At 49.7% G+C, this 13,744-nt stretch overlaps 4 protein-coding genes across 4 annotated transcripts; 3 read left to right on the forward strand and 1 right to left on the reverse strand.

Annotated features, from left to right (window-relative positions):
* Positions 1 to 230: 230 nt before the first annotated feature.
* N7468_003085 (40S ribosomal eS30 domain-containing protein) lies at positions 231 to 783 on the forward strand (the record flags this gene model as incomplete). Its single annotated transcript, XM_058472382.1, has 3 exons — positions 231 to 404; positions 505 to 609; positions 752 to 783. Coding segments are annotated over 3 exons (303 nt in total), but the record flags the coding sequence as incomplete, so codon positions are not given.
* A 1,745-nt stretch (positions 784 to 2,528) lies between these two features.
* N7468_003086 (uncharacterized protein) lies at positions 2,529 to 5,275 on the forward strand (the record flags this gene model as incomplete). Its single annotated transcript, XM_058472383.1, has 3 exons — positions 2,529 to 3,106; positions 3,127 to 5,212; positions 5,264 to 5,275. 3 exons carry the CDS (start codon positions 2,529 to 2,531, stop codon positions 5,273 to 5,275), a joined length of 2,676 nt encoding a protein of 891 aa, XP_058331386.1.
* Positions 5,276 to 5,296: 21 nt separating this feature from the next.
* On the forward strand, positions 5,297 to 10,993 carry N7468_003087 (ATP-binding protein; the record flags this gene model as incomplete). The annotated part of the gene is made up of 3 exons (XM_058472384.1): positions 5,297 to 5,882; positions 5,933 to 10,503; positions 10,538 to 10,993. 3 exons carry the CDS (start codon positions 5,297 to 5,299, stop codon positions 10,991 to 10,993), a joined length of 5,613 nt encoding a protein of 1,870 aa, XP_058331387.1.
* Positions 10,994 to 11,414: 421 nt separating this feature from the next.
* Positions 11,415 to 13,071, reverse strand: N7468_003088 (Zn(2+) transporter ZRT3; the record flags this gene model as incomplete). Its single annotated transcript, XM_058472385.1, has 4 exons — positions 11,415 to 12,227; positions 12,269 to 12,766; positions 12,825 to 12,955; positions 13,020 to 13,071. The coding sequence occupies 4 exons, from the start codon at positions 13,069 to 13,071 to the stop codon at positions 11,415 to 11,417; spliced, it is 1,494 nt and encodes a 497-aa protein (XP_058331388.1).
* Between the last annotated feature and the right edge of the window lie 673 nt (positions 13,072 to 13,744).

Genomic DNA, 13,744 nt, shown 5'->3' on the forward strand with positions numbered 1-13,744 from the left:
GAGTAACTGCCATAATAATTACAAACGGAGAATACCAGGAAGCGAAAAAAAAGGATTGTTCAATTGGATCAGTAGTCAATAATATCACCCTGGCAGTATAGTCGGGAACCAAAACGGGAAACGGAATTGCAGGGCGGGCGCCTTAAATCCGGATGACTCAGCAATGACTCAACTTGCCTTTGGAAAATATAAATGATCCGGACCCGAAGGCCCTTCGCTAATCGCTAAGCCGCCCCACACGTCGCACTCGCAATTTTGCAACCCTAACGCCTCAAGAGAGACTTGCTTCATCCCCCTCCACCAACTCCGTCCTCCAGTCTTTTCATCGCCAAAAATCATCCATCATGGGTAAGGTTCACGGCTCTCTCGCCCGTGCCGGTAAGGTCAAGGCCGCCACTCCTAAGGTAAGTCTTGTGAACCCTCCTTGGAATACTCAGCGCCACCCTCGCCCAGACCGAGCGCTGCTCGTCCAAATTGCAGCTCTAACAAGTATCTCGCATCCAGGTTGAGCCCCAGGAGAAGAAGAAGAACCCCAAGGGCCGCGCCTACAAGCGTGTCCAGTACACTCGCCGTTTCGTTAATGTTACCATGACCGGTGGCAAGCGCAAGGTACATACCGACTGATTCCGCCCGCACACATCTACACCACCCTGCACCCCCCAAATTCCCATCTTGGATATATCTCAGATTCATCACAACCACAACGCACACCAAATGATTGATAGGGATGGCTGACATGATAAAACCACAGATGAACCCCAACCCCGGCAACTAAGCTGGTGCAAGTCGATAAAGAAACCCCCTGAGCCGTGGAGGACGGTCGAGTTTACTCCGATTTTGAAACAACTATCGCAAGACCCGGCATCGCCTCCGCGGCATCGAAACGAAAGCTCACCAGATACGGCTGGCTTTTTGTACGGATGATATCATGCTTTTTGAATTTTCGGCAATGGATCGGTTTTTTTTGAGGGGGAACACTTGCAAAATGGATACCACATGGTAGCTTGAGGATGAAAAGTTATGGCTAGGCGCTTGCTGCTACTATTATCTTGCAGCTTGTGTTCGGAATAGTCCCTTTGACTCGTACATGGGCTATTCCATGAATTGCATTTCTGATCCTGAAATGGAATTGTTTTGAACTTCGAAGACTTCTTTCATGTGGGCTATATGCACCCTTGTAACTTGCAACGCTACGCTTGTTTATCTGGGCCTGCTTCCCCTTCAAATTATTCCTGATGGGGATGTCAGGAGTAATCTACCAGCAGGAATAGGCGTTGATTTACGGCCATATAATTTGTAGCCTAAACTGATATGTTGAGTATCGATAAGGTCAGTATCACATCTCCAATTGGGTATTGTATCCTTGACTGAAAATACCTGCTGTGGTCTACCTCGTAATTACTAGAATCTACCCCGGGTATGCAGATCTACGATTTCATACAACAATCCTATCTGCACTTCACGCCACGGACAGCTTCAATTGACAAGTGAACTGATGACCGAGTTCAAGTTGCCAGAAGGAACTGGCAGGAACACTTATGACCGCGTAGATTCTCAGTCTCCGAAAGACGCTCGTAAACATCGATGTCATGACTCTATTGGACAAACCATTCACCAGACAGCGAAGGCGCGAAAAACATGATATTTTGGTATGCGTGAGCTTAAAGACATGAGATCATGAGCAAGCGAAACCCCGGCGTGAGTACGACAACTCGCTTTCACATTGGAGGGATTTGGCTTCCTGGAGAATGATCCATGGATTGGGGTCGAAGGCATGGCAGATGACTAAAGTGCACAAGGCCATGAACGGTCTTTGCGGCCGAATTCGTTGATTTCATGGAATCTTAAAAGGTCGAGGTGTGTAAGGTGGACATTGTGGCCTGAGGTTCTGTCGATCGAATACCGTCAACTTTCCCTCAGGTGGCTACTGGCCTCCGTAACCGAAGTCTATACGTCACCCCCGGGCCTCGCTCTATTGTTCCCATCGACAACTTAATGTCTTACCCCACATGAGATGATTCACGCCAAATTCTATAAGAATCAAAACAGATATCCCACGAGAAAGCTATTCCATTCATGGGTTTAATATACAGTTTCTCACAGGTACTCTTACTAGAAAGTCAGAACCACAAGGCATTGAAACTCACAGGGGCCACGGCGAGTATATGGACGAATACATGAAGTGGCGAGGTATAAACTCAATACTTGAGGCATTATCTGGTCGACAGACCTACTCGACCTTTGACTGTCTGCGCTGAGCATCATCGACTTGTGTGTCACCCGGTTCTTGGAAACGCCCCGCACAGATATCAAATCTGTTTGGACCCTATTGAGTAATGGTGGATGGTTTATGGACAAGACCAACAGACCCATGATGCAATGTGAAAGAGGAGCTATGCTCTACTTAGCCCCGATGTGCAGCTAGAGCCACTCCCGTCTTACTTCATTGATTACAACAACTACATGATAGCCCCATTCCCTATCTTATGATATTATCCATACTGTGTATCTCGAGGAAGTACCCCAAGATGTCTTACAATATGAACGCGGAAGATACCAAGCAGGATACGGAAAGTATTGGCACACGTTTTCTGCACAGACTGTCTGGGTCTAGTGCGAGTGGCCAGCGGAGGACTGGGTTGAAGGCCAAAGAAGTCAATGCGAGAGAATCCAGCTCTGGAAAAGATACGACAACGAAAGAATCAAAAGCCCAAATGGCTGAGCATGAGGGGGACTTATCTGGAAGAACCATCGGCGACGTCGGACTAAGCCGAGATGAACTCATTCAGCGAAACTTCGAAGATGTGGGCCGTCGACTTTTCGGCGCAGCTGGCAATGTCCCAGGGGGTGCCCTGTCTGGTGGAAAGGCGACCTCAAACGAGAGCGGGACTTCGAGCATCAGCGACGGACAAAGAATTAGTGGAGGAGCACAAGAGCCAAACTTTGATATCCGAAAGGGACCTCTTACCCCGGGGGCAGCATGTCAGGCCTTGACCAACGTGAAGCCACTTACCCATCAGCCGGAGCCTCTGGGTCTGGATCAACTGGTCATGAAACTGGCCAAGAAACGAGAAATCAACCTGCTGGGTCGGGAAATTGGACTACGGTTTCCCCCAGGAGAAACAGAAGAGCAAGCTTAGGGTCTGGTCTGCTCGCAGGAACTCGAAGCAGGAAGACTTCAGAAGCAGCTGAGGGTACGACACCGTATACACCTTTGTCTGGAGACAGCTCGATGCCCCCGTCTGGCGGCGGTTCTGTCTTTGGGAGGACGACCACTACGAAGGTTGCGCCTGCAACGAGTCCCAAAGGAAGCATTGATAATGGGGTCAGTGCGGGCGCAGGGCCCCGTATTACTTTTCAAGAAATTCCATCACGAAGCAAAGAGGACTCCGCAAATGTCACAGCATTAGGAGCCGGATCTCAATCTGCCAAGCCTGTTGATGATGCACCCGACCCGCAAACTATTGGCGAGCCGTCTGCTGCATCACCGAAAACAACAAAAACATCAAACAAAGCTGAAAAAAAACATATCAAATACATGAAACCATTCGTGTCGACACCAGATTCTGCAAGTACGGAGAGCTTCTCGCCGAAACGTCAAGGAAGATCACCTATAGAAATAATGCCCGGGGCTATGCCTGGCATGCAAAGCGATACCGTCCTCGGGACTGATGAATACGGTTTTGACCCTGACGCGGTGGAATCGACGAAACGCAAGAACGCTTCCGGGATCAAGACAGATAAGGAGGTACAATCAAGTTCCAATGCCGGGCCGGGACCTATGGCAGCAATAGCTGGAGCTGGGCCTATAGTCGGACTAGGTGCAGCCTCTGGGGTGTCTCAAAACCCCGAAGAAAAGAAGGAGACCCAGTTGCATGACAGGACCGGGAATACTGTCAAGCCAGACACCAAGGATCAGAATGAGACGGAAGTTGTGTCCCGTACACCTGATGAGACACCGTCCGAAGGATCTACTGTGGTAGTGGGGAACGCAAAGATGAGCACCACGCCGACCAGCAGGCACAAGAAGAGAGACAGTATCGCAGGTGGAGTCTTCATTGATGATTCGGCCATACATGATTTCGATAATCATGCTCAACTTGGAACGGGCGTTTTTGCAGATGGAGACACATATTTCGGCTCCAAAGAGAAGGGTCCATCCCAAGATATATCGAACAAGAGCACTGACAGCAACCTTGGAGATCAAGGTATTGCGGGGACGGCACTTGGGACGGTGGCAGGTGCCGGACTGACCACAAGAGCTGGAACGAGGAAGCTCAATAATTCGGACCGCCAACAGAAGCAAGAAAATAAGAAGATCAGTTCAACGGATCTTCCAGAATATCGCCATGATGGAGCGAATGACCTGAGTCCTAGCCCTGGAAAGAGCACATCTGCAGGAAGCCCCAGTCAAACATCTGCCGTCAAGCCTCGCGCTGCAGTGACGATTGTCGAACCCAAAAATGTCGATGGGAACGCTTTAAACAAATCCACCATCGGAGAGGCTCCTGGGCCTAACCTAACTCCCGACAGAAAAGATTCAGCGGAGCGAACTATCAAGAATGCCTTACGAAAAGGCAGTATTGGTTATAAGTCACCGAATCAAAGAGCTCTCGTCGCTGGCAACGCCATAGACCGCAACAATAAAGACGAAGCTCGACAAGATACATTGACCCCTGGTGAAGCTGAAAAGACCAACAACAAATTTGCTGAACCGACAGACAAGGCCACAATATCTACTCCAGATATTTCTGAAAATCGAGGAGTTCGTGGTCTAGAGACCAATAACGGCTCCGGAGCTTCAGAGGAATCGCATACCGACTTCAAGCCTAAGCCTGAGAGCAAATCTGCTGCAGTTGTTGGGCGGAGCAGCTCTCCGAAAAATTTGAGGTTCCTGGGGAAGGCTGGTCATAAAGAAAACCTTTTAGAAGAGAAAGTCCAGGGCGTGTCACAGAAATGCAAGACTCAGCTTGGAGTCCAACCGAGTGAATTGAGCGAGAGATGCACCACAGTGGATGCATGTTTTGATGCAATGGCCTTAGAAAGACTTCGATGGATGCCTCGGGATGGGAGTCGACTTGATTGTTCTCTGAGGTGGGCCTCCAGGTTGGCTTATGCTGTTGACGCTCTTCGTGAGTCTGTCGGCAGCTTTACTCCGGGCGCCAATGATGCAGCTAAGATGATTTGGGGCTGTGTCCTCATGTTGCTTGAGGTAAGTCTCTCTTGTGAGAGTTGGCTGTAAGAATACAAGTTTAGCTAATAGAGAAATGGATAGTCCAACACTGATGACACCGAGATGTTCGAAAGAATATTTGGTCGATACGGTCGAGTCGCCGTGGGAATCCACCTACTACTTCAGTACGAGGACACCTACAAATCTTCTCCAAATCTACAGCCAGAAGCTGCCGCAGTATTTGCCGACTTACTGGAGATGGTATTCAGTACATCAACCAGCTGCGTGGAAGGGCTCAAGAGCAAAGATCCTGATCAGAACATCGCTCGAAATGTCGACGTGGCATTCTTGACATACGCTAAGCGATACTCCAATCGCTGGAATACTATCGTGGAATCGTCTACTGCAAAAATAGTGCAGGAAAGCTCACTTATTTACTCCAGCCCTGAAATTGGCAGTCTTCGTCAATTCCTTGGGGTACAAGATCGCCCCTTTCAGTTCATACTAGATTCTCGCAGCCACAAATTAGCCGAAGGATCTTTTGAGTGGTTCAATAATACGCTTTACGATTTCACTGTGGGAAGTTCCCCGGTATTGCTCGTTACTGGTGAGCCTGGCTGTGGAAAGAGCGCCCTTTCCCAGTGGACGATGGACAGATTGCAAGAGTCTAATGAGCACGAGGCCTGGAATATCATTCCGTACACAATTCGTAAGTCTTATGAGCATGATATTAATCTGCATTGTGTTGACGACCCATAGGCGCGGACATTCCTGTCGCCACCTTGCCGCTGCGGATTTTGAAAGGAATCTTACATCAGATGCTGGATCACTGCGTGAGTGACAAGCGGATTCAAGAGAACATCTTGATACATGCAGCAAAAGCAGCTCAGAGTGCCCTCGATGGTGCTAAAGACCACCGCGTCGAAGAAAACCTTTGGCAGGGGATCCAAGCTGGACTAGAGGCTGATATTCAGTACATGTTCGTGTTGGATGGGCTTGATCAAATCAAAGGCGGCCCCAGCCTTGGAGCCAAGTTCCTTAGCAGGTTCAGCGAGACTTTGTCTCTGCAGAACTCTGGATCCAAAATGATTGCGTTCAGTCGGCCAATCACCCAAATAACAAGTACCGGTGGATTCCAGCATTTTACAATCCAGGCTACCCACACCCAAACCGATCTGGCAACTTACGTTTCCGAGACTCTTTCCTCTAGTTTTGACTCCGACCACACGAACAATGATCAACTAGTGTCTTCTGTTGCTAATGTTGTCACCGATATCATCAATCAGTCCAAAGGATCCTTTATCTGGGCTGAATTGGCCCTTGAGTATGCTCGTCAACAGAAAACTCTGAATAGGGCCGTGGCTGCGGTTCACACCTTACCTGATTCTATACCGAAGCTGCTTGAATTTCATATTCAACACTTGGACTTGAGTCAACGCGAGACGATGTCAGTTCTTTCATGGCTAGCAGCGGCTGAGAGACCGCTGCTGATTGAGGAAATCGACCAGCTCCTTTTGGTGGATCACAATACCCCGAGCTTCATTGCTTCGAAGCCCGCGCCGACGAATGCATGGAGTGAAGCACTGAGCCCTCTCATCATGACTCGCGATGGTGTCATTTCTTTTGCTCATACCTGTATCCGAGATCATGTCCTTCAACAGGCTAAAACACCGGTTTCAAGATCACTGTTCAATATTGGGGATGCTCACTTTGATTTGCTTAACAAATGTCTGGCATGGGTTCAGCTAAGTGTGCGTGAAGAATCCGGGCTCGCGATGGACAAGTTGAGCAGCAGCGAACGCAACCATCTCTTTGACAAGTATCCCATTTTGGAATACACAGCGCGATACTGGCTGTCGCATTTCCTCAATTCGAACCTGGTCAATGCTAAGGGTGACTTCAAGTTCGGCGCCAGCTCCAAAAACCTTATACCTGACACGGTCTTGTTTTCGCGCCTTGAGCTGACCTGCCGCGAGTCTCAATTCACTCGCTCGAGCGTAGTTGAATTATACCGTCTCGCGACAGATATACGCCGGTCTGTCTTGGGTGATAAGTCTCTGGCTTTCCTTCAGAGCTTACTCTTTACTGCCCAAGCTTCAAAGCTAGCCAATGCAAGCCATGCCGATGAGCATTGCTTCGAGGCGTGGCAGATCAGCCAAGAGCTCCTAGGGCAATCTGACCCCATCACTTTGCAGTGCATGGAAATGATGACTGAAATGTTCAGTAAACGTGGCAGCATGACTCCTGACCAGGAGGCTACTCTTCGGTACCTTATCTTGGCAGATTCAGAGGTCACAGGAATTGATTTCGACCAACGCATGAAGCATCTGGGAATGATGGTTAGCATTTATCAAGCTAGCGGTGACGATGAGCCCGGCCTTCACCTCTCAAAGCAATTCTACCAAGTCATCGCCCAGAAGTACGGAACAAACTCCAGGAAAGCTTCTGAAGCAGCAGATTTTCTTACAGACCATTTCTCCACCGGAAGTGAGGAGATGAATCGCGACATCGCTCGAACCAAGTACGACAACATGCGGAACACGATGGAAGTTACGAATGATCGTCGTATTCAGCATTCATTATACCTGGCTCAACTGTACGAAAAGCAAGGTGATGATGCACAGGCTCGAGGCGTCCTGTCCAGTCTCTGGTCTGGTCTTAATTCACGCGAGATCGATACTGTGGACACAATGGATAAAAAGGCAAATGTCGCTCTTGCCTATCATCAGTACCTGCATCGACAAGGTCGGGATCAAGAAGCTGATGCGGTCATGAGAGAGCTCGTCGCAGACCTTGAAGTCACTGGGGTGCACTCACCAGAGATGATGCAGGGTGTTCGCCTGCTTCGTAGTGAAACTCATGCGATGCACATGTATGACCTAGAGCGTTCTCTGTCAATCTTGATGTGGCATTACTACAAGGAAGCCAACGAGGAATACTCTCCGGAGGCGATGTCCCTTGCACTTTGGCTGGCTGAAAGCACAGCGAGTGCCGCTTCTATTAACGGAACTACCAATTTGATGAACGGTCAAGACCAAGGTAGCCAGTTGATGGTGGAACTCATTGATTCAATATGCTCCTCCCCTGAAAACCTCTCCGTGTCCACATTGATCCTATGCCACAGCCTGGCCAGCAATCACATGCGTGCGGGTGACTGGGTGGGTGCAAATGATTGCACCAAGGCTGCCCTCCGGTACATCTGGCCGACAGTCGAAGATCAAGGCTCCCATCCAAAGTTTTCCAGAGAACTGGCACCTCCTGTGGCCGATCTAGCCCTTGCTTTGGCATATTGCCATTTCCGCAGATTGAACCTTGAACAGGCCACTATTGTGTATGCAAATGCATTTGGTTCACTCAAATCATCTGAGAATGTCCCAGTGGCTTCTGTCATGGCCGTCGCAAAGGCTGTTGTCGAGTTCTACGAGACCACTTTCCAGTTCACCAGAGCCTTGACTCTTCTTAATGAGTTGAGCAGCTTTTTGGCGACGAGGCTGGGTCAAAGTCACAAGCATACGGTAGATAACATGTACCTTGAAGCAACTTTAGCGAAGCGCCTCAACATGGATCGCGAAGCGAAGAATACTTATCAGCGTATCTACGCATGCACGACTTACGACGACAAGATTGCACTTGAGGGATTTGAAGCTGCGTTTGCGCTCATCAGCCTGTACGAGAAGGAGAATCAATGGAAAGCAGCCCTCGGCATCTATAGACATCTGTGGCCGAGTCTCGCCTCGAGCGATAATATCTCGCGTACCGACCGGGCGACCGTAGAGCGCTCCCTCGAGAAAACCTTTGTGGGCTATATGACGACACTTAGCTCACATCCCAACGACACCGAGTTCTCTGAGCACCATAAAGTCTATTCCGATTATATTGCAGCATGTCGAAATGTGTACGGGCCAACGCATCCAAAGACCTTAAGTGCTACGCTCTTACTTGCCGAGCTTTGTGAGACCAACAAGTCTTCAAGAGATCAAGCAATTTCTCTGTATAAAAAATCTCTGGAAACAAATGAATGGGTTTCGGCATCTCAGTTGTCAAAGGGCCTTGAGCAAATGACCTACCCCTTGCCCATAACTCTGAAACACAAGCTGGCGCAGCTTTATGTCCAGAAGAAGGACTCGGGAAGCGATGCTCGTTCCCTTTACACAGAGGAATTCCAGCTAGCAAAGAAGACACAAGGCTACTATTCAAGGACAACACTCTCATGGCTTCGAGAATTAGCTCTGGCCCATTCGCACCAAGGAACGCCAGCGTCTATTCAGCAAGGAAATGCTCTTTTGCACACCTATATTACTGATATACTCCATGGAGAAAGCGCTGAGACAGATACGATGGACGACTGGGCACGCAAGATTGGCACCATTTATGTGGAATGTGGTTTCATCGATGGGGGCAATGCTGTGCTGGATGAATTGCGACAGCGCGTGGTATCAAGCCCCGATAAATCCGCAAAGACCCTCAGAGATCAGCGTGACGCCGTATTCGTCTCAGCTTTCGAAGAGGCCTTCAGTCGCAGAGCAAGCTCGGATGTGATCATGGATGAAATGGCCCGAGAAATGCAGACACGGCAAGAATTCTCCAAGAATCTATCCAGTCACGACTTCATACCTGCTTTGGTCTCCGGTAATCGCCTGGCTAATCTCCAGGCAGACCAGAAAAGAGACCACGCCGCAAAACGCACGCGCGATAGGTTGTATGAGTACTTTTGCTCGACCCTGTCTGCTACTCAGATTGCAGATCGTGGGATCGTCCAGCACTTCTACCAGATCTGTCTTCGAGAGGCCGATAATGAGAAATACATCGCCAAGATTCTGAACAGGACCACAAAGTTAGTTCGTGATCTCTGCAAAGCCTCTAAGTTTCAAGAGGCTAGTGATATTACTGGAGTCCTTCATTCGTTCCTTCACTTGACAGATGGTCTGGACAATTATGACAACATTAAGACCGCCACTAAGCTTTGCTTATACCTCAGCGGCAACAATATCACGAAATGCGAAGGAAAGAGTGTGTGTCGCGAAATGTCGCTGAAATCCAAGCTCCTCCTGCAGGAAATTATGGAATCTTCCAAAGCCATCGGCATCGAAATAATTGATCTCCCGTTCACCGACCTGAATGACATGATCACCCTCTTCGGCGAATACGAGATGTTTGACGAACTCGAAGCAACCCTGACCCAGCTCTGGACATCGAGAATCGTCCAGCGCACCTGGTTCCCAGATGTGGTAGTCTGGGTCGGTCGAAGGTTGGTCGAGACACGCTTCTGCCGGGGTTCAGTCGACTCCTCCATCCAGCTGTGCCGCGACATCTGCTACAACCTGCGGCAGGTATGGGGGGAGCTGGGACACCGTGACGCTGGAGATGACGAAGCTCCTGTCAGGACTTTTCACTGCATCTGGAGATCACAAATCAGCTACCACGCTCCACGAAGCCGCTTTGCATGATCTCTTGGGGGACGCGGATGCCAAGAATCACCCCGACGCAGCTGATGTTGCGTCGCAGCATTTGGAGCTGCTGCGTCGAGCACAGGCAAGACTTGGTACTGGCCAGAGCACTTCGAGGGCTTCCGCGCATGAGAGCCTGATTGCGCACGTCACCGAGAAATTCGGACTCAAGCCAGAACAAGTGCAGAATATCGGCGAGGTGCACGGCGGAGAGGCTTTTGGAATGTGGTCCAGGCCCAGACGGTTTAGTATTGATGTTGATGATCTCGATGATCAGGGCCAGGTGCATCAAAATCGTCTGCGAGAGTCGAGTGGGCCTGGCACAATGAATGGTAGTGGTGCTCCAAGAAGAATCTCAGTGCAGGCTTTGTAGAGAATTACTGCCACGAGGCTGAGAAAATGTCTGTAAAATATTGTTGATATTGAGAGTGCTTTAATTGTTTGGTTTGTTCGGGGCGTTCTTATAAAATGAATTTATTTAAATTATGATTTTTTGTTGGGATCTACGAATCTTATTGATCTTCGAAAAATTCAGTCGTGATTCGTTCTGGTGTATGAATAAAGCTCTATGACGCAAAAATGAAGCCCCTACTGCCCTAGAATCTTCTCAAGAGAATCTTCTCAAGTTGCCACAGCAGAACAATGCTGAAATCAAGAGAATGAGCGGCCCCTGCATGCAGTTGACTAGTGAGAACCCAAGGAAATGCGAAAGTGTTGAGTATAAAAACGCCACCCTGTCCCTTTTCGTTTTATATTGATGCAACCGTCTGTATGCAATTCAACAGTATCGTTGTTCAGGCTGTCAAAGCAAAGCTCAATCCCATAAGCCCCATGCCAGCAACAGCGAACCCAATTCCCACGCCCCGGCGATGGGTCAGACCAAGTCCTTCGCTAAACAACTGCAGCGCAACGGAAGTCATGACACCAGCGGTGGCTGCGAACATTCCTCCATAAATGCCCCAAGAAGGACCTGATGGATCTTGGCTGGTACGGCCGGATACCCAGATCCACAAAGCAGCTATTCCAGCCCCAGCAGGCTGACTGATACCACCTAGAAGGCTGGACCAAAACATCGCCTTCCAGCGAGAGCTCAAGGCAAGATAGAGGGGTAGGGCCATCGCAAATCCTTCAACAATGTTGTGGATAAAAAGCGCAAGGAATACTGTAAAGCCTAGGGTCGGATTCGCATGGTTTGTAGCATAGGTGATGAAGCCTTCAGGTAGTTTGTGCAGGGCAATCGCCAGGGATGTCTGAAGACCAATTGAGAGGAAAGCATTCTGTGGCACATGGTGATGGTGAGTATCGCCACCGGACTTTAAAGAATGAGGATCCTCTCCGTTTTCTTGATGATGATTACTTTCATGATGATGGCTGTGGTGGGAGTTATGTTCAACAACTTGGGATTTGCTGATGTGGGGCCGCGAAAGAGGTTGGGCATGGACTGAGCTCTCAGGAGCTGTGATAGGGTGTCTGGGGTGTTTTCCAGTGACCGCATCAAAATACCCGGGATTGGATGTAGTTTTAGTAGAGTCGAGGTTGGCATCAGCCTCACTATGCGTGTCGTCGGACTGCGTGACGAGGCCTGGATGTGGTGGCAATGAGGAAGACTGTGGAACTTCACCAGTGCTCATAGGGGCGGTGGGCTCACGTTGGGGAGGATTTTGGTACACTCGCGGCCACATTTCTGGGAAACTCCATAGCAGGGGCCGTCTTCATCACAGGTTGTCTTGACGCCACCCATCAACGAAGTCAGCCGCCGCGAGAGGGCAGTACGTAAAGATCCTGGCCTCACAGCTTTAGATGCAGGATTCGTCCGTTGTAGCACGGCGGGGGTCGAAGTGAAAGACTGGGTATGGTTGGTCTGGAGGAGAGGAGTCCTCTCGTTGCTGCCGTTTGTATGGTGATCGGGCAGCTCTCCCCGGGAGCCCTCGCCGCGCTCGGGATCATTGTCCGGCTCGTGAGTATGCGCGCAGTCCACAACATGGGAAGGTATGAAGCGGTGAATAAACCCCGATACAAATTGGATCACGATGACACCGGCCAAGAAGAGACCGGTCAATATATATGCCGACGCAGGTGAAGAGAACCCAGCACGTGTGAGATACTCTTTGGAGTTCGGGAGCATACTATAGAGAGAGGTGAAGAGCTGACCGCTAGATTAGCATGGGAAGGGAGCAATAACTGCTTAGAAGCTGGAGACAAACCATTACACCCGCACTGAGGCATAAAGAGGCCGACAGGAAGTTGTTGCTTTTTGCAATCTGGAAGCTCTTGTCGTGCATGATCCGCCGCAGCACCACATCCGCGCAAATGACGGTGGCTCCGAGGACGCAGGCTAGAAGAAGACATGAGACATGAGAATGAGAAAATGCGATTTCCAGAGGAGCAGCTGTACTTACCAACGCCCGAGACGGCGCTCATCACCCAGCCCCGTGCATCGTTGTTGGCCATGGCAGGTGGTGAAGAAGAGAAGGAAATAGTGATGTCAGTCTTAGTTCTTGATCGGGCGGTCAACTGTGCCCTATTTCCAACCTCGCCCACCTTATTGAAGCGACTCCTCCATGCTCGGCTTTTTATGTAGAAAGATGAAGAAAAGAGATCAGACGATAGTGGTGGACTCGTTGGCTCCGGCCTCGAGTCCCCGCTTCTTTGGCTTTGGCTCATCAGCGCGTCCTTTGCCCACAAGGTTCTCACGACCTGCAGTCGCTGGTTCTCCAACGTCGCTTTTATTCGCCACATTATGCAATCTTATTACGAGCTATCGCGTACACATCCAAGCTGACGAGCGCTAGCTATATAGGAGCTATATAGAAGCTATATAACAGCTACATGTCACATAATATGTGGTATCGTCTATACGTCCACGGTGAACCCGAGCGCACGGCATGAACAGCCGGTCTCTCCTAACGCCCTGTGAAACGTGGGCCTCCACGAATCGAGTCTTCTGATTCCAGAATGGCACATTTCGCATCTCTGATTTGCTGCCTGGCCATATGCAGCTGACCCTGACCAAGGCGCATCACAAGCGCTCACAAGCCCCCCCCGGGCAGGTCACGAGCTGATTGGCCCGTGACTACTTTTTTTTTTGGTACCTGAATTTCTTGGGTTTATTTTACTTCCGCGC

Source organism: Penicillium chermesinum (genome assembly GCF_028974085.1).
Source record: "Penicillium chermesinum strain IBT 19713 chromosome Unknown utg000003l:1.0-5111272.0:1.0-5115320.0, whole genome shotgun sequence".
In the NCBI taxonomy this organism is placed as follows: Eukaryota; Fungi; Ascomycota; class Eurotiomycetes; order Eurotiales; family Aspergillaceae; genus Penicillium; species Penicillium chermesinum.